At 35.7% G+C, this 24,362-nt stretch overlaps 1 protein-coding gene across 1 annotated transcript; it reads left to right on the plus strand.

The window, feature by feature from the left end:
• The first annotated feature begins 1,942 nt into the window (after positions 1-1,942).
• Positions 1,943-22,450, plus strand: LOC130220731 (uncharacterized). Its single transcript, XM_056452962.1, has 7 exons — positions 1,943-2,047; positions 8,859-8,919; positions 11,603-11,926; positions 14,950-15,297; positions 18,315-18,725; positions 21,198-21,209; positions 22,097-22,450. Exons 2-7 carry the CDS (start codon positions 8,874-8,876, stop codon positions 22,213-22,215), a joined length of 1,260 nt encoding a protein of 419 aa, XP_056308937.1. The 5' UTR covers positions 1,943-2,047; positions 8,859-8,873; the 3' UTR covers positions 22,216-22,450.
• The last annotated feature ends 1,912 nt before the right edge of the window (positions 22,451-24,362 follow it).

Consider the following 24,362-nt stretch of genomic DNA (forward strand, 5'->3'; position numbering starts at 1 on the left):
CCAGTGAGCGGCAGTTCTGTGGGCGCAAATGCCTTGTTGATACTAGAGGTCAGAGAAGAATGGCCAGACTAGTTCCAGCTGATAGAAAGGCAACATTAACTCAAATAAGGACTCGTTACTAGGGTTGGGTACCAAAACCTGATGCCATTATAGCACAGGTACCTTTGTAACCGGAATGTACCGAATCAAATCAGCATATGAATTTCGGTGCCACTGGTGCTGCAACACAGACGTAAGAAAGGGGTGCATCAAAGGCACACATAGGTACGCGTTGTCACACCGTCTCTAAACATTTAATTCTAAACAACTTTGAGGAATACGGACAAATGTTTTTTTAAAGATTTTTCTAGAGTCATCCACTATAATTTTGTGGCTCAAAAGTATCGGTTCAGGCACCGTTTTGGCACCGGTACTGTTTTAAAAGTATCTATTTAGCACCGGTATCGAAATAATCCCAAACGATACCCAACCCTACTCGTTACAACCGAGGTCTGCAGAAGAGCATCTCCGAACACACAACACGTCCAACCTTGAGGCGGATGGGCTACAGCAGCAGAAGACCACACCGGGTGCCGCTCCTGTCAGCTAAGAACAGGAAACTGAGGCTACAATTCACACAGGCTCACCAAAACTGGACAATAGAAGATTGGAGAAACGTTGCCTGGTCTGATGAGTCTCCATTTCTGCTGCCACATTCAGATGCTCGGCTCAGAATTTGGCCTCAACAACATGAAAGCATGGATCCATCCTGCCTTGTATCAGCGGTTCAGGCTGGTGGAGGTGGTGTAATGGTGTGGGGGAGATTTTCTTGGCACACTTTGGGTCCATTAGTACCAATTGATCATCATGTCAACACCACAGCCTACCTGAGTATTGTTGCTGACCATGTCCATCCCTTTATGACCACAGTGTCTCCATCTTCTGATGGCTACTTCCAGCAGGATAACACACCATGTCATAAAGTGAGAATCATCTCAGACTGGTTTCTTGAACGTGATAATGAATTCACTGTACTCAAATGGCCTCCACAGTCACCAGCTCTCAATCCAATAGAGCATCTTTGGGGTGCGGTGGAACAGGAGATTCTCACCGTGGATGTGCAGCCGACAAATCTGCAGCAACTGCGTGATGCTATCATGTCAATATGGAGCAAAATCTCAGAGGAATATTTCCAGTAGCTTGTTGAATCTGTGCCATGAGGGATTAAGGTAGTTCTGAAGGCAAAAGAGGGTCCAACCTGGTACTAGTAAGATGTACCTAATAAAGTGGCCGGTGAGTGTGTGTATGTATACATGTTTTGTGTTAATATCCCCTTAACACATGCACAATTAAAACTAAATACATCATTAATTTAGATGAAAATCAGCTCGTTGCAGCCTGATCTCAGTGTTATTGTTCCTCATGTACTGTAAATCAGTGAATTGTACCGTTAGCTTTAAATAGAGCTTGAGTTTCTTGGAGTGATTGAGGTGTAAATGCTTGTAATGGAGCCAGGAAATTCATCCAGAAGCAGATCCATGTGTGCCACGGGTCTAATGTTTCACAGTCACTGCTTTATATACATTCAGAATACTCAAACACACACCGAACGAAATGATTCATTGCATTTACTCAGGTTTTTTAAGGTAAATTAATGCAAATAATTAATATGAGCTGAATTGAAACAAATTAAGAGCATTACTGCATTTAATTTGTTTAAATTCAGCCTATATTAATTGTTTGCATCCACATAGCTTAAAAAAAATGTAGTAAATCCAATTAATAATTTATTTAGTGCATGAGTAAGAACAGAAAGAAAGGACAGAAATAAGCATGGACGTGTGCGATCCGCTAAATGCATGCAAACGCAGCGTGGTGTGTGTTACTGCAGTGTGTGTACTCCATGTGCTGATATTGTTGCATCAGGTGGTATTTTAACACTCATGTCATCTTGAGCCCTAAACATACAGCAACATGTGCAGCAGCTCCAGACCTGCAGGACATGTGGACGAAGAGCAGCAGAGCCATCAATTAATGAAGATAGACGCTCTCATAAGCACACCACACTGTAAGTACATATATACTGTCATATATTTAGCTTTAATATGTATTGTCATCTCAGTGTTCGGTGTGTTTTTGTTTGGTTTGGTTTTAGCAAGTACTCAAAATTAACCCTTTAATACAGTGCTCCATTAGTTCATGTATATACTGACATGAACAAACCATTAGTGATGCATCTATTATGCTATTTATTAATGTTTGGAAGTGTTAATTAATGATATTTAAGTTCATATTAACTCACAGTGCATGAACTAATGTTATCAAGCATGATTTTAGATTTTAATATTAATGCATAAGTAAATATTGAACAAGATTATTCATAATGTTAGTAAATGCATTAACTAATGGACTGATATTCTAAACTGTTATTAATTAAGCAAATGCATGGAAGTGTTAATAGAGAAATTTAATTGGGTGATGCTAAAATATTGGTTCATTATGTATTTACTAATATGAACTATCTATTGCTGTTATACGCAGTATTTATTCATCTTTGTTAAAGTTATTTGTTGGTTCTTGTTTACTAACCATGCTTTAATTAATGCTAATTAACTAACCATGCTTTAACTAATTTAAACTACATTAAAACAGTGCTTTAACTAATAGTAACAAACTTTATTTGTGAATGCTAATGCAGTGGTTATATATAGTGTTTGTACTCTGATCACGTTAGAAAGTTCAACTATAGTGGATCATTATTTTAAAGTGTTACCAAAATATGTTGATGTGTATTAATAGAAATGTAAATAAGTGTATATCTGGTAATGTATGCAATAATGTTGTGTTTTATTTTTTCTTTTCAGTTTTATTTTCCATATGATAGTAATACACCAGATGCTAAGTGTTTTTCTCTTTATCAGCCTGTATACATGCATATATATATATATATATATATATATATATATATATATATATATATATATATATATATATATATATATATATATATATATATATATATATATATATATATATATATATATATATATATAAGCAAAATCAAAACACAATCTAATATCCTTTTGCTAGCTAAAATCATTCTTGAAATAATGTTGATTGCATTTTATTTATGATTTAGCCATCCATTTTTTAAATAAATAAATAAATATGCATATTTTTATTGACCGATATGGTGGCTCAGGGGGTAGCTCTGTCACCTCAAAGCAAGAAGGTTGCTGGTTCGAGTCCCGGTTGGGTCAGTTTGCATTTCTGAGTTTGCATGTTCTCCCTGTGTTGGCGTGGGTTTCCTCCGGGTGCTCCGGTTTCCCCCACAGTCCAAACACTTGTGCTATAGGGGTATTGATTAACTAAATTGGTCGTAGTGTATGAGCGTGTGTGAATGTGAGAGTGTATGGGTGTTTCCCAGTACTGGGTTGCAGCTGGAAGGGCATCCACTGTGTTAAACATATGCTGGAATAGTTGGCGGTTCATTCAGATGTGGCGACCCCTGATGAGTAAGGTGGCACTAAGGTGAAGGAAAATAAATCTCGAGGACCACAATGAAAATAAACCAATGGCTTTTTTATTCTCAACAGTTTTAAAATGTGTATGAATTAATTTTTTTATCAGATTTTTATGACAGTTAAACAAACAAAAATGAAAGAGAAAATAACAGTACAAATCAAAACAATAACTACAAATATATACTTACTCACTCCCACGGCCGCTTATATCGAAGTTGATATTTAGCTGCACCATGCTGGTGTTGCGTAACATCTAGTTTTTCATGTGGTGGGTTGTTAGCTCAACGCTCAACCCTTAACCTGGAGGACCAGTACGTACACACGCATTCGCTACATACATATATAAAATATATAATAAACATCATATAACAGTACAAAATAATTCATAAATTAATAAACAAACCACACTATAACCCGCATACTGTACAACAAACAATGTATGATGTGTATAAAAAATGGTGTGCATAAACAATATACAGTGCTCAGCATATATGCGTGCACCCCTTACAAATTTCTCTTTCAAAAAGCTCTACAGTATTATATTTGTGCATATACATTAAATTTTATTAAATTAGTTTATTAAATTAATTATTAAACATTAAATTAGTCAGTACTGAGGCCAAATCTGGAGCTTATCTAACAAAATAACTCACCATAATGGTCCAACAACTGGTACAGCCACATTTATATGTTATAGAAAAATATTAAATACAAATTTAAATACAGAGGAAAAATCAAGAGAAGCAAAAAAAAAAATTGAACAATTTAGTTGAAATTTTGTGACATTTTTTGCAATATTTTGCTTAATTTTAATTGTATTATCTTTCTATTTCTAAATATGCTTGGTGACTGAAATATTATGTTAATAAATATATCTGTTTATTAAATATGTTTTGTTTAAATGCACCAAAATACTTTGCTTATATGAAATGGAAAAAAATATTAATTTTAAAATGGGCTGTACTCAATTATGCTGAGCACTGTGTGTATATAACAGAACAAAATAATAATAAAGATATAAATAAAGCACAATATGACCCACATATTGTACAACAAACAGTATATGATGTGCACAAACAGTATATGATCTTCATAAACAATATATGATGTGCATTTTTTTTTACTTTTTTGTATACTGTTTTGACATCTTTTTCCAAATAAAACCAAAAACAATCATAATAAAACCTTTAAAAAGTGAAATCAAATTAGAAATACTAAAATTACTACTAAAATAACAATGTATTTAAATGTTAATAAAAATAAATTTACATTAAATATAAACATTAAAACACTAATAAAATATACAACATCTTTAAAACAGGTAAATAATAAAATAAAAATGAAATTGAGTCTAATTTATGAATATACATGATAAAAGTGTAAAGGTGGTACTAAAATATCTACTAATGTACCAAAATAACTCTGGTGTCTCATTACTTTAACAAGCAATGAGGTCTTGAATCTGCACGTGCCTCATAGATGAACTAATGGAGCAAATAATATTAAAAAAACTTGAATAATTGCATTAAAAATGTAAGAATAATTGTATTGAGATAACCTTTTGAATATTAAAATTCGATCAAATTAATATATTGTTCAACTGGTACCTGTAAGATGCATGTTAAATCAGTGTGTGTGTGTAGGGAGTGTGTGTTTGCAGTGTGGAGTGTGTGTGTGCAGCTCTGGTTTCAGGCTCAGTGTGATTGACATTGGTCAGCACTGTTAAATAAAGCTGCACAAGTATTTGTGGGAGTGGCAGAGGTGCAGCTTTACTGCGAGCTCATTGGCTGATCGCCCGTCACTCAAAACCCTCTGCCACGTGCTCAATAACACATGCCCATATCATAGAACATGATTATTATTAGGAAGCGCACGGTTGTATTAATGCATACACTAATTATATCAATTCACAATATTAACAAACCATTAACGAAGACTAAAATTAAGTGCTAAAATTACTAATAAAATAAAAGAAATAAAAAAATTTAGCTAAAAAACACCCTATTACAGAACATGGTTATTATTTGGAAGCTTAAGGTTTTATTAATGCACACATTATATTTTTTGGGGTCAGTTTAAGACTTACGCTATTAACTAATCATTAATTAAGACTTTTAGCTCAATAAAATACTAACTAGCTGCATATTATTAGTTATTAAGGTAGTTGTTGTGTTTAGGTATTGGGTCAGATTATGGCTGTAAAATAAGGTCATACAGTACAAGTGCTAATAAACAATTTGGTAACACTTTATTTTGATGACAGTAAATAATATTAGACTAGATATTCTTCAAGACACTTCTATACAGCTTAAAGTGACATTTAAAGGCTTAACTAGGTTAATTAGGTTAACTAGGCAGGTTAGGGTAATTAGGCAAGTTATTGTATAATGATGGTTTGTTCTGTAGACTATCGAAAAAAATATAGCTTTAAGGGGCTAATAATATTGACCTTAAAATGGTGTTTAAAAAATTAAGAACTGCTTTTATTCTAGCCGAAATAAAAGAAATAAGACTTTCTCCAGAAGAAAAAATATTATCAGACATACTGTGAAAATTTCCTTGCTCTGTTAAACATCATTTGTGAAATATTAAAAAAAATAATAAATAAAAAAATCAAACAGGGGCAAATAATTCTGACTTCAACTGTATTTCAATTCACAATATTAACAAACCAATAACTAAGACTAAAATAAATAAAAAAAAATTATTAATAAAAATAATTGTAAAATAATTTAAATTACTAATAAAACAAAAATGGATTTAAATTTTAATAAAAATAAGCTAAATAACACGCGCCCCCATCACAGAACATGATTATTATTTGGAAGCATAAGGTTTTCTGAATGCACACTTTACATTTTATGGGTCGATTTAAAATTCATGCTATTAACTAACCATTAATTAAAAGTTTTAGCTCAATAAACATCTAATTAGCTGCTTATTACTAGGGCCAGATGGAATCTGCGGTCATTTTGTGCTATTTCTGCGCAGAATTGTGTTAAAATCTGCGGATTTATGTGGAATTATTTTGGGAGAATCATAAATAAAACCTTTATATATGAAATAAAAAGTAATAGCTTTATTAACTTTTATTTAATGTTTACAATGCAAATCCAATTAGATCCACTTTATTTAGTAAACAAAGCAAGTCTCTCATATAATATCTACTGAAAGACAGAAAATATTACTGTACAAACTGCACTGTAAATAAATCATGATTATTTTCATATTAGTCAATAATTTTACTGTAATTAATTGAAAAACTGAATAAATATAAATATACACACATTTACTCAAGTAAATAAACAGAATTAATGATGAGCTAAAAATCTGCTGAATTCTGCGTATGCAGATTCCGTGTGGGCCTACTTATTACTAGTTATTAAAGTAGTTATTGGGTCAGATTATGGATGTAAAATAAGGTCATGCTATACTATAGTGCTAAAACACTCTAAGTAACTATATATATACTATATAAACTATATATACTATACTATAAGTGCTAATAAACTCTAAGTAACTATATATATTTACTATATAAACTATATAGTAAACCATACTATACTATAAGTGCTAATAAACAGTTCGGTAACACTTTATTTTGATGGTCCAGTTGAGTATTAGTAGACTGTCTGCTTAATATCTGTTGATACTGCTCCTTCAACAGACTGTTCATCTTGTATCTACCGCTGGATCTAATCTCATTATATTTGTTAAATGTGATGTTGAATTCATCTTGTTGTCTCTATCTAACGACATTTTTCCCAAATTTGGTCTTTTGAAGCTATTACTTGTTCTCAGGTAATGTGTTTTGGCTGAGCGCAAAGATAAGTGAATAATGAAACCCCAAGCAATTCGATATAAGTATATACAACCTCAGAGACGTGCCATCACATTGGAAAACCAACACATGTGTCTGAGAATGCCGGGCGATGTGCACTTATCCCACGGCCGAGCTTCCAATGTTTCAGCAAGAAACCCTCATCTTTATAGTCAACATTGACTACAGGTGCTGGCCAGAGTTCGGCCTTTTAGGGAAGAGTGAAGTGTGAGTTGATCAGGCCCACCTTCTCTCTCAGGTGCACATTTAATCTGATTGCAAAGCACAAGTTTGAGGTTTGTAGTGTCAGCATGATTATCTAGAGCAGGGGTCACCAATCTCAGTCCTGGAGGGCCAGTGTCCCTGCAAGGTTTAGCTCCAACTTGCCTCAACACACCTGCCTGGATGTTTCAAGTATACCTAGTAAGACCTTGATTAGCTTGTTCAGGTGTGTTTGATTAGGGTTGGAGCTAAAATCTGCAGGACACCGGCCCTCCAGGAACAAGTTTGGTGACCACTGATCTAGAGTCAATATTCTGCCTCCTGAAATTTGGGGAAAGTTAACCTTAAGGTCAAAAGACCCTTCTCTGGTCATTTGGTCATGCTCGAGGGTCAATATTTTACCTCCTGATATTTGGAGAAAGGTGTAAAGTTAACCTTAAGGTCATGAGACCCTTCTCTGTTCGTTTGGTTGTTTGTTGAGCGCAACAGGAGAAAAACTAAAAAAATAACCCATTTATTGCACTGGGAAACACCCATACACACTCATTCACACACACACTCATACAGTACAGCCAATTTAGCTTATTCAATTCCCCTATAGCGCATGTGTTTGGACCGTGAGGGAAACCGGAGCACCTGGAGGAAAACCACGTTCACACAGGGAGAACATGCAAACTCCACACAGAAATGCCTACTGACCCAGCCGGGGCTCGAACCAGCAACCTTCTTGTTGTGAGGCGATTTTAATTGAATGCAATTTGATGCAGAAACCTAAATTTGGACGTCTCATGGATTACATTTACAGTTGTTTATTTAAGATGTCCTTGTTCCATGTACTTACTATAGTAATTACGGTCTCACTTTACAATAAGGTTTCATTAGTTAATGTATTTACTAACAATGAACAATACTTGTACATCATACTTTAATATGTCTGAATGCATTACTAACATCCAAACTCATGCTTGTTAACATTAGTGAATGCACCGTGAGTTAACATGAACATTGAACGACTGTATTTTTGTTAACTAACATGAATACTGTAATAAACACATTGTTCATTGTTTGCTTATGTTAGTAAATGCATTCACTTACACAAACTTCTTGTAAAGTGTGACCATAATTACAATAAATTATGTATGCATAATTACATGCAGCTAACTTTAGACCCAACCCTGACCCTTGGGTAAATATATAGTAAGTACATGCAATTAATTAATATTACTCAATAGATAAATGAATAGTTCCAGTGTAATAAGGACGCCTTAAAATAGAGTATAACCTAATTATTATTTTTTTAATACATATTGCAGGTTTTCTGAGAGGACATGAATAATCTCTGGACTGTATTCATTTTTACTGTAGCCCTCAAGGGTAAGTGATGGATTTCTTCTGTGTTTAGTTTCAGGGTGTTTGCTGATATATTACTATATTTATTTATTCTTAAGTTTTATCTTTAGAGCAGTCTTGAGAGGGGGAAAGACATGCTTGTAGAGATGGCTCTCAGTAAACCCCTGGGGGTCTCTAGGAGCAACTCTGTATCAGCAGCATCAGTTCAAATATTCACTTTTCAATCGCTTATGACTTTTGAACTTTTTGATGTTGGAAAAATAAACTGTTAATGAACAGATCTTTCCGCACAGAAGTAACTGAACAGCATTTTGTTATTCATATTCGATGTTCATATAATTATTGATGTTAATAAAAAATGTTTGAGAGGCTGTACTTTATCAATTTTAAAGATCAAATGTCTAGATATTATTAATTGACTATTCTGTAAATTGTTTATGTTTTCAGTCATTTTTTATAGTTTTTATTTTACTTAATTTAGTTACTTAATGTTTCCTTTTCATATTTTTTACTTTTATTTATTTTTGCACGCTCAAAACATGATGTTTTGCATGCAGAATTGTTAAAGCGCATGCGACAAGCCAATTTGTATGCTTAAAACCCAATCTTTTGCATGCAGAATTTTTTTATGTGCATGCAACAAGTCATTTCGCACGCTCAACACGTGATCTTTTGCATGCAGAATTGTTGATATGCATGCAACAAGTAATTTTGCATGCTCCAAACACGATCTTTTGAGCACAGATTTATTAACGTGCATACAACAAGCCATTTTGCACTCTCAAAAAATTACCTTTTGCACACCGAATAGTTAATGCAAATGCAACAGCCAATTTGCATTCTCAAAACATGATTTTTTTACGCACATGATTGTTAACACACATGCAACAGGTCATTTTGTATGCTCAAAACATAATCTTTTGCACACTGAATTGTTAATGTGGATGCTACAAGTCATTTTGCATGCTCAAAACACGTTCTTTTGCGTGCAGAATTATTAACACACATGCAACAATCAATTTTTCATGCTCAAAACATGATCTTTTGCACATAAAATTTTTAATGTGCATGCAACAATCAATTTTGCATGCTAAAAACATGATCTTTTGCATACAAAATTATTAACGCGCATGCAACAAGTCATTTTGCACACTCAAAAAATGATCTTTTGCACAAAGAATTGTTAATGTGCATGCAAGTCAATTTGCATTCTCAAAACATGATCTTTTTATGCACAGGATTGTTAACACACATGCAACAAGTCATTTTGCATGCTTAAAACATGATCTTTTGCTTAAAGAATTATTAACGCGTGTGCAACAAGTCATTTTGCATGCTCAAAACACATTCTTTTGCGTGCAGAATTATTAACACACATGCAACAATCAATTTTTCATGCTCAAAACATGATCTTTTGCACATAAAATTGTTAATGTGCATGCAACAAGCCATTTTGCATGCTAAAAACATGATCTTTTGCATACAAAATTATTAACGCGCATGCAACAAAATTGCACAAAGAATTGTTAATGTGCATGCAAGTCAATTTGCATTCTCAAAACATGATCTTTTTATGCACAGGATTGTTAACATGCATCCAACAGGTCATTTTGTGTGCTCAAAACACGTTCTTCTCCATGCAAAATTATAAACACGCATGCAACAAGTACATTTTTCATGCTCAAAACCTGATCTTTTGCTCACAGAATTGTTAACTTGCATGCAACAAGTCATTTTGCATGCTCAAAACATGATCTTTTGCACACCAAATTGTTAATGCGCATGCAACAAGCCAATTTGCATTCTCAAAACATGATTTTTTTACGCACAGGATTGTTAACACACATGTAACAGGTCATTTTGTGTGCTCAAAACACAATCTTGTGTGCACAGAATTGTTAACTTGCATGCAACAAGTAATTTTGCATGCTCAAAACATGATCTTTTGCACACGGAATTGTTAATGGGCATACAACAAGCCAACTAGCATTCTTAAAATATGATCTTTTGCACTCAAAATTGCTAACTCGCACGCAACAAGTAATTTTGCATGCTCAAAACATGATCTTTTGCACACAGAATTGTTAATGTGCATGCAACAAGACATTTTAAATTCTCAAAATATGATATTTTGCACTTAAAATTGCTAACTCGCACGCAACAAGTCATTTTGCATGCTTAAAATATGGTCTTTTGCATGCAGAAATTATTACACACATGCAACAATCAATTTTGCACGCTCAAAACATGATCTTTTGCACACAGAATTGTTAATGTGCATGCAACAAGACATTTTACATTCTCAAAATATGATATTTTGGACTAAATTGCTAACGCGCATGCAACAAGTCATTTTGCATGCTTAAAAACACGATGTTTGTGTAACTATTATCACGCATGCAGCAAGTCATTTTGCACACTCAAAAAATAATTTTTAGCACACCCAAATTGTTAATGTGTGTGTGCAACAAGCCAATTTGCATTCTCAAAACATGATCTTTTGCCCAAAAAATTGTTAATTTGCATGAATCAAGTCATTTTGCATGCTTAAAACATGACCGTTTGCACACAGAATTATGAATGTGCATGCAACAAGCCAATTAGCATGCTTTAAACACAGAATTGTGGCATGAATATAGCTCCATATTCAGTTTGGAAGAAAATAAGTGAATGAGTGTACTGACTGCTGTTGTCTTTCGGGCTGCAGTGGGTGTTGGCCAGTTCCTCCAGACAGCTGAGCTGCAGGTGTTTCTGGGAGAGTCTGTGGTTCTGCCCTGCAATGGTTCTGGTTTTCCAGCAGACGAGCTGCAGGTTTACTGGGAGGCCATTGGGAAAGACGTCCTCTCTCTGCATGGAGATACACTGAGCGTCGGCAGAGGTTTTGAAGACCGGGTGAACTTCATCACAGATCCGGCAGAGACTCAAGATTTCTCTATCATCCTGACAGACGTGATGCTGAACGACGGAGAGATTTACGAATGCCTTTGGAAGGGAACGATACCCATCTGCTCCGTCTTACTGCAAGTGTTGCGTAAGTACCGCAAGAAACAACATTATCAATGGGTCATTTTTGGGTACGGCTTTATAATGAGATTATATTAATTGATTTATTTACTTACATTACATTTATTTCAGTATGTATTCCTCTTTATTAACACTAGTTAATGTAAGTAAAGTTGTTTGTTCATGTTAACTCGCTGTGCATCAACTAATGTTAACAAGCATACATTTGGAATTTTAATAATGCATTAATAAACATTAAACGGTTATTAGTAAATGCTGTACAAGTATTCTTCATCATTAGTTCATGTCAGTAACTAATCAAACCTTTTTATAAAGTGGGAGCCATTTTTTTGTATTCATTTTAGCTACTGATATTGCACCGTTACATATTTAAATCATAATAATATAATCTAAACACAAAGCAATCATGACAGACTATATATCATTTGAAAGCTTATAATGTCTAGTGTCCATATCTGGTGATGTGAGATTTTTGGATATTATTGAACAATTTGCAACAAGGATACTTGTCAGTGTCGTAAAGCAGATTGCTCTAGCGAAGTAATACATCTTTTTTTAGAAGTAGAACTAAAATCAAATACCAAACTGTCCATACTGTAGAATTTACTTATCTACTTTATAAATATTGTCAAAAGTATGAAACATATGGCTCATATTCCTCAAAACATAACCAGAAATAGGGGATCTTGTATGGTCACCAATGCAAACTGTATGTCATCTGGTGGTCATGTTTGGTACTGCGACCAAACTAAATCTGACAGGAAGCTAATTCTTTAAGATATCAACTTCAGATTTGGAATATAATCTGTTCAGATGTTTATGTTTGATCTTCTGTCCATTTTAGGCTAAAACAGGTTTTGTAAAATACATATGTATTGTAATATAATATGTTTTATTGAACTTTAGTGAACGTTTTTCAGCTACACTCTGACCTCCGTCTTCTTTGAAATGAGACCAGTGTTGAAGATTGGCAATCATTTAAGATGAACATGTCATTTTCATGTCTATGTTCAAACAGTGGGGGTGATGGTGAACGGCTTAATAGTAAAATAATAGTAAAGTCCAATAGTAAATAAATAATCTTTTTTGTTAATTGGAAATAAAATGTAATAATTTTTATAAATAAATATATATATATATATATATAAATATATATATATATATATATATATATATATATATATATATATATATATATATATATATATATATATATATATATATATATATATATATATACATATATATATATATATACATATATATATATATATATATATATATATATATACATATATATATATACATATATATATATATATATATATATATATATATATATATATATATATATATATATATATATATATATATATATATATATATATATATATATATCCAGTGCATCCGGAAAGTATTGATAGCACTTCAGTTTTTCCACATTTTTTTTGTTACAGCCTTATTCCAAAATGGATTAAATTCATTTATTTCCTCAACATTCTACACACAATCCTCCATAATGACAATGTGAAAAAAATTTTTGAAATCTTTGTAAATTTATTCTAAATAAAACGCTGAAAGATCACATGTACATCAGTATTCACAGCCTTCGCTCAATACTTTGTTGATGCACCTTTGGCAGCAATTACAGCCTTAAGTCTTTTCGAATATGATGCCACAAGCTTGGCACACCTGTCTTTGGGAATTTTTGCCCGTTTCTCTTTGCAGTACCTCTCAAGCTCTATCAGGTTGGATGAGAAGCGACGGTGTACAGCCATTTTCAGATTTCTCCAAAGATGTTCAATAGGATTTAGGTCTGGGCACTGGCTGGACCACTCAAGGACATTCACTGAGTTGTTGTGAAGCCACTCCATTCATATTTTGGCTATGTTATTGGAAAATGAACCATCGCCCCAGTCTGAGGTCAAGAGCACTCTGAAGCAGGTTTTCATTCAGGATGTCTCTGTACATTGCTGCATTCATCTTTCCCTCTATCCTGACTAGTCTTCCAGTTCCTGCTGCTGAAAAATATCCCCACAGCATGATGCTGCCACCACCATGCAGGATGGTATTAGCCTGGTGATGAGCGCTGCCTGCTTTTCTCCAAATGTAATGCCTGGCGTTCACTCCAAAGAGTTAAATTTGAGTCTCATCAGACCAGAGAGTTTAGTTTCTGATGGTCTGAGAGTCCTTCAGATGCCTTTTGGCTAATTCCAGGCGGGGAGTGTCTTCTGTCTGGCCACTCTACCATACAGGCCTGATTGGTGGATTGCTGCACAGATGGTTGTCCTTCTGCAAGGTTCTCCTCTCTACACAGAAGAATGCTGGAGCTCAGACAGAGTGATCATCGGGTTATTGATCACCTCCCTGACTAAAGCCCTTCTCCCCCGATCACTCAGCTTAGATGGCCCGCCAGCTCTAGCAAGAGTCCTGGTGGTTAAACATCTTCCACTTATGGATGATGGAGGCCGCTGTGCTCACTGGAACTTTCAGAGCAGCTGAAATGTTTCTGTAACCATCCCCAGCCTTGTGCCTCGAGACAATCCTGTCTCGGAGGTCTACAGACAATTCCTTTGTCTTCATGCTTGGTTTGTGCTTTGACATGCACTGTCAACCCTGGGACCTTATATAGACAGGTGTATGCCTTTTCAATCATGTCCAATCAACTGAATTGAGCACAGGTGAACTCCAATGAAGCTGCTGAAACATCTCAAGAGTGATCAGTGGAAACAGAATGTACCTGAGCTCAATTTAGAGCTTTGTGGCAAAGGCTGTCAATACTGATGTACATGTGATTTATCAGGTTTTTATTTGGAATAAATTTGCAACGATTTCAAAAACTCTTTTTTCACATTGTCATTATGGGGGATAGTGTGTAGAATGTTGAGGAAATACATGAATTTAATCCATTTTGGTTTAAGGCTGTAACATTAAGTAATGTGGAAAAACTGAAGTGCTATCAATACTTTCCAGATGCACTGAATATATATATTCTGTCTCATGTTCTCTCTCCTGTGTTTTTCTGCATAGCACCAAAGTTTTCCATAGTTCACGCGGAGGCGTTTGAAGGCGATGAAGTCACGCTCGAATGCTTCGGTAATATTCCCAAAAACAAACCCTATGAAGAAATCTCCATCCAGTGGGTTAAAGACGAGCAAGAGATCCTGCGCTTGAGCTCTGGACAGACACAGACTCTGGAGGATTACAGCAGCTTCATCACATTACCAGACCAGCAGGACATCAGCCGCGGGATCTTCTCTCTCACTGTTAGATCAGTCAGTGGGTTTGATCAGGGTGTTTATCAGTGCCGATACAAGAGCTCGGATTACGGAGACCTACAAAGAGGATTCCCGGAGAGACACATGCTCACTGTCTGGGGTATGGATGTGCTGAAAGGGAAAGTTGATCCAAAACTAATACCTGCAGATCCTTAAAATAAATTCTATAGTATAAGAATAAGGCCCTAATTAGTCTTTAAGGACACCTATTAAGCAAAAATCACTTTTATACGGGGTTTAAACAGGTGTGTGAGTACATCCAGCCTCTAATGGTGAACATGAGTTATTTGTATTGTTTATAATCAGACTTGATATAAACAGTCTGCAGAAACACTTTGATTGACATTCTCCCTTTGTACTTGTCATCAGAGGGGGGAAGCCCCGCCCACTAGTCTCCCTCATTAGCATAAACAGCAGCCCTGAGTGAGAAGCAGCCGTCTGTTCATTGGCCTTTAAAGTGTTTGAGCTGCTGAAGATAATGTCAGCATAGACTAAGAGGATTATAGACTGACACATTCTCTGACACTGCCAACATTTGAGCTGTGTCTCATTTCAGGCTTCAAAGGTGAGTCCTTCGAAGTCCACACAGGCTGAACCGAGCGTTTTGAAATGAGACGATCTAGCCTACAGAAGACATTTCTCGATCATAACAGCTGTCGTTAAGTGAAGTTTAGTTATAAACTAATTTCGAGAGGATCACGTGCTTATGATTGCTAGCGGCTGGATCCGCATTATCCAATTCTCAATGCACCAATCAGACGACTCCTAAGCTACTACAAATACCCTGGGTTACGTACCACCGCTATCTTCGTTTTGAAGAATCCCCCCATTCACCCGTACTCCTCCTTCTTCCTAGATGGGTGACACGGTGGCCCAGTGCTTAGCACTGTTGCCTCACAGCAAGAATGTCTCGGGTTCTAGGCTTTACCAAACCAGCAGACATTTCTGTGCGGAGTTTGCATTTTCTCCCCGTGCTCACGTGGGTTTCCCCCGGGTTTCCCGGTTTCCTCCCACCGTCCAAAAAACATGCAACATAAGTTAATTGACTAATCCAAACCGGCACTATAGACATGCTCCTAGTAAATGGTTATCTCTCAAGAGCAATCACTGGCTGTTCATTAGCTACTACAGCAGGGGAGTTCTCGAGATCTACCTGAGCTCAAACTCTCAAACTTCTCGCCTTGCAACGGGAGGGAGCCCCGGGCTCGAGGATCTTATGAGCTCAGGGCTCTCTCCCGGGACAGCATGCCAAACAAGCTTATAATTAATCATCAGCTAAGTGTGAACTCTTGAATAAACAGTAATGAAATTTGTAATTACTTTTTTTTCAAAGGGATTTTACAACTTAAGTGATCTGAAAACAAAGCAAGGTTTGCAAAAGCTGGAAATATATGAAGCAAAACCCTCTAAATCCGTCAGACCTCTTTTCTTGTAAATGAGCATTTTCTATCAGGCTCGTCTGATTAGGTTTAGAAGTTTCATTGTATAGACCTTATTCTAAAATGCGGAAGTGCGCCTGTTTTCGCGATTGTTTTAGAACTTCCGATTAGGTCCCCTATGGGAGAAATGACTAGGAATAATAAACGGTCAAACTACTTGCTGTACAATCAAATGTTTACATTACTATATAGACCAAGTAGAACAATATAATACGAAAATATCAGTTTGCAACATCAAGCAGCATAACGAGTAGTTTTTAACAACTAAAAATGAATGGAAGTGAATGAGACCGGAAGTCTCGAGCCAAAAAGATTCAAATGGCTGCGCCTGCTCGTCGGCAAAGAATAAGGTGAATAGATAATGAAAAGGTTATTAGCTGGTAAATAAAATAACTTTTTTCAAAAATGTCACTTTAGACATTTCTTTGCTTTTTAACAAGGTAGGTTTTATTTTGCGTCAAAATCAGCTAAATCCACTTGTGCTTTTTATGCAAAAACCTCTAAATACACCAAGACAGTGTAATTAGATGAAAAAATCACTAAAGATGCAATTATTAATTATTTTACCAAACAAAAAACACTTAAACCACCAACTTATTCAGCACGTTTTTACGCAGCGGATGCCCTTCCAGCTGCAACCCATGTCTGGGAAACATCCACACACACACTCATAACTACAGACAATTTAGCCTGAAGTAGATTAGTCTTAATCTACTTCACCTGTACTGCATGTCTTTGGACTGGGGAAACCGGAGCAAACCCACACGAACGCAGGGAGAACATGCAAACTCCACACAGAAACACCAACTGAGCCGAGGCTCGACCCTGCGACCTTCTTGCTGTGAGGCGACAGCACTACCTACTGCGCCACTGCGTCGCCCCTGTGTATGAAATACTTGGCCAAAAATATAATAAGCTTAAATAAATAAAAACACCTCTGGATGGTCATGCTGATATCCTAAAATAACATTTGAATATTTAACATAACATCAGGAATTATAAATATACCCAATACATTTTTCCAAAAAGAGTTTTGAGGTAAGGGACGTCTTCATATTTCCTTTGATCCATACATATACACATAAAATATAAACGGTCTATAAAATCGCTTTATAGTAAGGCATGTCATACTCTGTTCTTTAACATGTTTAGATTTCCAAGCAACATAAACCTAATTAATACATTTAATCTGGAGTTTTCTTTTAAAAAGTCCTGCCGTTATCAATGCGCAATGGATCTTGGGATGTTCGAGTACGCAAAGGATCCACTGGTTGTATCCATCATTACCTGGGAGACGAAGGATGCATTCGGAGGCTGCATTTGAAGGAGGCTACGTCGCACTGCGATGATGCAGCGCTCTTCGAATGCATCCTTAGGAGGATACAGCCTCTGAAATGAGACGCAGCTTTGATCCGACTCACACTGATAACTCTATTCCTGTTGTTAATCTGTCGCTATGCTGACACACAGGTGCTTGTAGCCCCGCCCTCTTTTATAAGAGGTTATAAGGTATTTGTAGCCACACCCTCTTTAGGAAAGAGCACAATCTCAGTTTAATTTAAAGTGACAGTCACCAAAACACAGAAAGAAAGACAATAAAAACTTGAATTACATAATCATAACAGTAATAATAATAGTAGTTGTAATCTCTCTCTCTCTCTCTCTCTCTCTCTCTCAGCTGTGTTTTCAGGTCGGCCGGCCATCACAGATTTTCCTTCCAGTTTGCCATGGACTGAGACTGGCAGCACAGCGGGAGCATCTACATATGCCACAGATACAGATACAGATACATATGCCACAGATATATATGCAACAACTACATATGCCACAGATACATATGTCAACGATACAAATACCACAGAGACAAATGCCACAGATTCATATATCACAGACACATATGCTACAGATACAAATGCTACAGATTCATATGCCACAGACACATATACCACGAGCTCTCAGACTGACACGCTGCCAGCTCACACAACATATGATCCCCACACATACACTCACAGCAGCAGCACAGAGAGAAACACTGAGAAAAGCACCAGCGCAACACACACTGACCCACACACAACCTCACACAGTCACGGTAAGTTTTTTTTTTTTGCCAAACAAACACGTATGTACAGTTAAAGTCAAAATTATTATGATTTTTTTCCAATATTTCCCAAATGATGTTTAACAGATTCAGGAATTTTTCACAGTATTTCCTATAATATTTTTTCTTCTGGAGAAAGTCTTATTTGTTTTATTTCAGCTTGAATAAAAGCAGTTTTTAATAGTTTTAAAGCCATTTTAAGGTCAATATTATTAGCCCTCTTAAGCAATATTAGTTTGCATTGTCTCCAGAACAAACCACTGTTATACAATGACTTGCCTAATTACCCTAACTTTACCCTAATTACCCTAGTTAAGCCTTTAAATGTCACTTTAAGCTGTATAGAAGTGTCTTGAAGAATATCTAGTCTAATATTATTTACTGTCATCATGACAAAGAGAAAATAAATCAGTTATTAGAGATGAGTTATTAAACTATTATGATTAGAAATGTGTTGAAGAAATCTGCTCTCCGGTAAACAGGAATTGGGGAAAAAAAAATATAAAAGAATTCAAATTAAGCAGGAGGGTGAATAATTCTGACTTCAGCTGTGTGTACTGCACCTCTCAAAGTTATACAGTTTTCTTTCATCCAATAAAAATGATTAGAATATTAAATAAAGATCATAGAAGATAGTACATTACCTACTGTAAACATGTAATTGGTAATTATGCATTGCTAAAAATGTATCTCAATGGTTAGCAAGAAAGTCGCTGGGTCATTTGGCGTTTCTGTGTGAAGTTTGCATGTTTTCCTCATGTTGGTGTGGGTTTCCTCCATGCTCTGTTTTACCCCACAGTCCAAACACATGAGCTATAGGGGAATTATAAACTAAATTGTGTGTGTGTAAATGAGTGTGTTTGGGTGTTTCCCAGTATTGGGTTGCGGCTGGAAGGGCATCCACTGTGTAAAACATGCTGAAATACTTGGCAGTTCATTCTGCTGTGGCAACCTCTAAAATAGAGACTAAGCCAAAGTAAAATGAATGAATAAAATGTCTAAAAACATCATTTAGACAACATTAAGAGTATTTTTCTCCATATTTAAACTATTTTATAAACCTTCAGATTGTCAAATAGTTATATATCTCATTCATTTTTCAACACCTATATGTAACAGAGGCCAGCTAGTGAGTGCTGTGCAGGTCAATCTCCTTCCTCTGACCTCTGAAGGTGTTCTAGAGACAGATGCTCGAGGCCATGGTCTTCAGCCTTCTTGGTAGAGCACCCGACTCCCTTGCGGAAGGTCACCAGTTCGATCCCAGCCCAGAGCGGGTTGGGTGGCGTAGGAACGGCGGGGTTACGTTCACACATAGGCTCTTACACTACAGTCAATTTAGTTTGCCCAGTTCCAATATACCGCATGTGTTTGGATTGTAGGGAAAACCAGAGCCAACACGGGGAGAACATGCAAACTCCACACAGAAATGCCAACTGATCCAGCCAAGACTCGAACCAGTGACCTTCTTGCTTTGACGCCACAGTGCTAACCACTGAGCTACCGTGTCACTCCGATTTGATATATCGAAAGTTTATTTAATCAGCTGTCATGTGATTCATAAATATCAAATTTTTACAAATGGACCCTTATGATTGGTTTTGTGATCATGTCACATATAAAGTTGGAGTCAGAATTATTCGCCCCCCTTTGACATTTATTTTTGCTTTTTTAAATGTTTCCCAAATGATGTTTAACAGAGCAAGGAAATTTTCATAGTATGCCTGATAATATTTTTTCTTCTGCAGAAGGTCTTACTAGTTTTATTTCGGCTAGAATAAAAGCAGTTTTTAATTTTTTAAACACCATTTTAAGGTCAATATTACTAGGTCCTTTAAGCTATATTTTTTCGATAGTCTACAGAACAAACCATCATTATACAATAACTTGCCTAATTACTCTAACCTGCCTAGTTAACCTAATTAACCTAGTTAAGCCTTTAAATGTCACTTTAAGCTGTATAGAAGTGTCTTGAAGAATATCTAGTCTAATATTATTTACTGTCATCATGATAAAGATAAAATAAATCAGTTATTAGAGATGAGTTATTAAAACTATTATGATTAGAAATGTGTTGAAGAAATCTGCTCTCTGTTAAACAGAAATTGAGGGAAAAAATAAACAGGGGGGCTAATAATTCTGACTTCAACTGTAATGCTTTATAGCAGGTGTGTCCAAACTCGGTCCTGGAGGGCCGGTGTCCTGCAGATTTTAGCTCCAACTTGCCTCAACACACCTGCATGGATGTTTATAGAAAGCCCGGTAAGAGCTTGATTAGCTAGCCTAGGTGTGTCTGATTGAGGTTGGAACTAAACTTTGCAGGCAACCGGCCCTCCAGGACCGAGTGTGGACACCCCTGCTTTATAGTGTCTTTATAGTGACCGTGTTTTTAAATTAACTTCTGATCTATTTATTTTTTCTTTCTTTTAATGATGATGCTTCTGATGATGGATATGTTATTACCAGGCACCGTTTCCGGTCAGTGGTATTTACTGTTTTCTCTCATGATTTATTAGTATTTTAAGTCTGCTTGAAATAAAAATGTACAATGTTTATTTTTCCAGCACACATTAGTTAGTCAATAATTCAGTGCAGGTGATTGCGCTGATTAAAACACTGTTGATAATTTGCTCACATTTAATTTTACCATCATATCTCCATCCTCTAATGGTAAACTTAATTAATTGTATTTATTCTTCTAATCAGACTTGACAAACACAGTCTATAGAAACACTTTGATGACACGTACAAAGAAGTAATGTCAATCAGAGGGGAAAGCCCCTCCACTAGTGACCATCACTTCCTCATTAGCATAAACGGCAGCCCTGAGTGAGAAGCAGCCGTCTGTAGAGTGTTTGAGCTGCTGAAGATAACGTCAGCATAGACTAAGAGGATTATAGATGTGGAGTTTTAGACGAAGCACGAATGAGCGGCGACAGGAGCGACATAGACTGACAGAAGCATGAAGCACACACTGACCAACGACAACATGCACACCTGACCAGCACTGAGAACACTAGTCCTGTTTTGAATCTGCCACTATGCTGATGCAAAGGCATTTGTAGCTCCGCCCTCTTCTTGAAAAGAGCACAATCTCATTTGCATTTAAAGCGACAGACACCAAAACACCACAATGTGGATCAAAGCCTGAAAGGGTCAGATTCAGAGAGGTAGAAAACATTATTACTGTGGTATTTTGAGCTGAAACTTCACACGCACACACACACACACTCTAGAACCATTAGAGGCCTATTTTACATCTGGTAAAAAGAGACATAATAGCTCCCCTTTAAGATTAGCAATGTGTGCTAGCAATTGCAGATTTAGATCTGATGCAGACATTAACGTGTGCTGTTTGTGATCAGGTCAGCGGGATCATCAGTCAGATCAGCAGATTCCCTGGATCCGCATCGGCCTGATCTCTGGAGTTCTGCTGGTCACGGCACTGCTTATAGCTTTCCTGCTGCTGTCGGGGAGAATCTGATTCAACAGGACGAACAATAAGATGCAGGGATTCAACTTTCAGACATTTCCATGCAAAGCGCTCATTTCAAGAACTGTGAATGTTTTAAAAATATATTGATTTATCTGTGGATCAATACTGTTTAAAGGCCCTGTGAAATTACAATCACTATTTTAGATGTTAGTATCAGTCTGTTAGGTTATCTATAAACTCCTCTGCTCCAAAACAGTGACAAAATTTACATTTATAAGATATAAACCTGATGTAAACATGTAAAGCTTGTAGTTTGTTGTTTTCTCCTAAATGGATCAAACATTATTCACGTCGCCTCATACTTTAGTTTCTCATTAAATCTTCTGACCAATCAAATGCTCTCAAGTGTCTGACATGCCCCGCCTACTTCTTCTCATTGGCTTATCATTTAATGCAGGCAGAGCTGTGAGAAAAACAAAACGCTACTGGCTGTTTTTTTAAAAGGGGAGGGGCTACTCTATGCTCCGCCCTCTCTTCATGTTTCAATTGAGATTACGTCAAACATCCAATAAAAAAAAATAAAGCACTTCACGGGACCTTTAATACTTAGCAATTTGATCTTAACAACTTAAAATCTCCAATATAATCACATGATTTTTTGTTCTTTAGCTTTGATTTATTAACTAATCCCACATTTTTCTTGATATAAATATTTGGAAAGTTTGTGAAATTGTAATGTGTTTAAATAATTGAATATTCTGGTGATATTTCTGACCATCCGAGAATTGCGGAATGGTGCTGGTCATTTATGTGGCTGTAAGTGCTGCTTTATTTGTCTTTACACGAGTATTTACTGTTTGTGGATTATATATATATATATATATATATATAACCCTATTCTTTCTGTACACATAGCAGGTACATATTGGGCCAAGGAAGAATGTGAAATGTATATCGATTAATGACGCCTCTCAAAAAACACACCAGGGTGGACACTACAGACAGCCTATAACTAGAGACCAAGCGTAAAAAACCTCACTAAATGTGTCAGAAAAGCTTTGGTATTTTATTAAATCTTTAGGTTTTTGACACATATTGATGAGGAACGTAAAGCTTGCTTTGAAGTGTCAAAAATTTGTGAAACTAATATTTTAGGTAATAAAACTATTTAGCTGAAAGTTATTTGTATTGAAGCATACGCATATGGTGCTGTTCACGCTGTAAATGCTGCTGTTAGTTCTTCTGTGTTAAACGTGCAAATCTATTTTCTGAAATCTGATGTCATTTTAAAGTGTGTTTTAATGCATTCGACTAATTAAAGCTATGTATGTCCAACATGCCGTGTATTTATTGCTTAGTACAGTTTGTTTACCTTCAGGTTAAGCAGTCCACATGAGGTCTGCGCTTAATCAATATGGCTCGATTTGAAAATGAACATTCAATTTCTTTTGTGTTAAAGTTTCAGTTTGATGTGTTTTAGATTATTTTTTTTACTGAAACCAAAGATTTAAAAATGGGTTCTTGTACAAACATATTGATCATATTCATAACATATTGATAATGAAGCTATAGAGAGAGTGAATGCAAATAAGTTTCTTGGTCATATAATTAGTTGGAAACCGCAAATAAATAATGTGATATCAAAATGTCAAAACTGTAGCAATAGTGTATAAAGCTAGATTTATCCTGGACAATAAATCAGTGTATATATTATATAACACGCTTATGTTGCCATATATGAGTTATTGTGCTGAAATATGGGGGACAATTCAGAAAAAAGTCATTAGACTGAGAGGACATGTGGGGTATTTGGAGCATACAAATCCTTTATTTTTAAATTAAAGATATTTAAGTTTAATTATTTGGTTAAATTTAAAACAATTTAATGTTTAAAGCTAGGAATAAACTACTAAAATGCATACAAACGTTTTTTGAACAACGACGAGGGGGAAATAATCTGAGAGAACTACATTTTAGGAGGTTGAAAACAAAAACAACTTTAAAAAGTTTGTGTCTGTCTGTGGTGTAAAACTATGGAACAGTCTAGATCAGACTCTCAAACAATGTCAGGATAATAATCAATTAAAAAAGTTGTATAAATATAGATTATTAAAGGAATATAACGATGAAGGAGATTGAAAAAGTATAAAAAGAGACAGGTATGATGACGTTTTTATTAATGGCTATTTGCTGTA

The sequence above is a fragment of the Danio aesculapii genome, chromosome 1 (assembly GCF_903798145.1).
Source record: "Danio aesculapii chromosome 1, fDanAes4.1, whole genome shotgun sequence".
NCBI classification, from domain to species: Eukaryota; Metazoa; Chordata; class Actinopteri; order Cypriniformes; family Danionidae; genus Danio; species Danio aesculapii.

Coding starts and splice junctions, on each gene's coding strand:
- LOC130220731 (XM_056452962.1), top strand. CDS start 8,874: ATGAATAATCTCTGGACTGTATTCATTTTTACTGTAGCCCTCAAGG. Junction 11,927..14,949: donor CGTCTTACTGCAAGTGTTGC/GTAAGTACCGCA, acceptor TTTTCTGCATAG/CACCAAAGTTTTCCATAGTT. Junction 15,298..18,314: donor ACACATGCTCACTGTCTGGG/GTATGGATGTGC, acceptor TCTCTCTCTCAG/CTGTGTTTTCAGGTCGGCCG.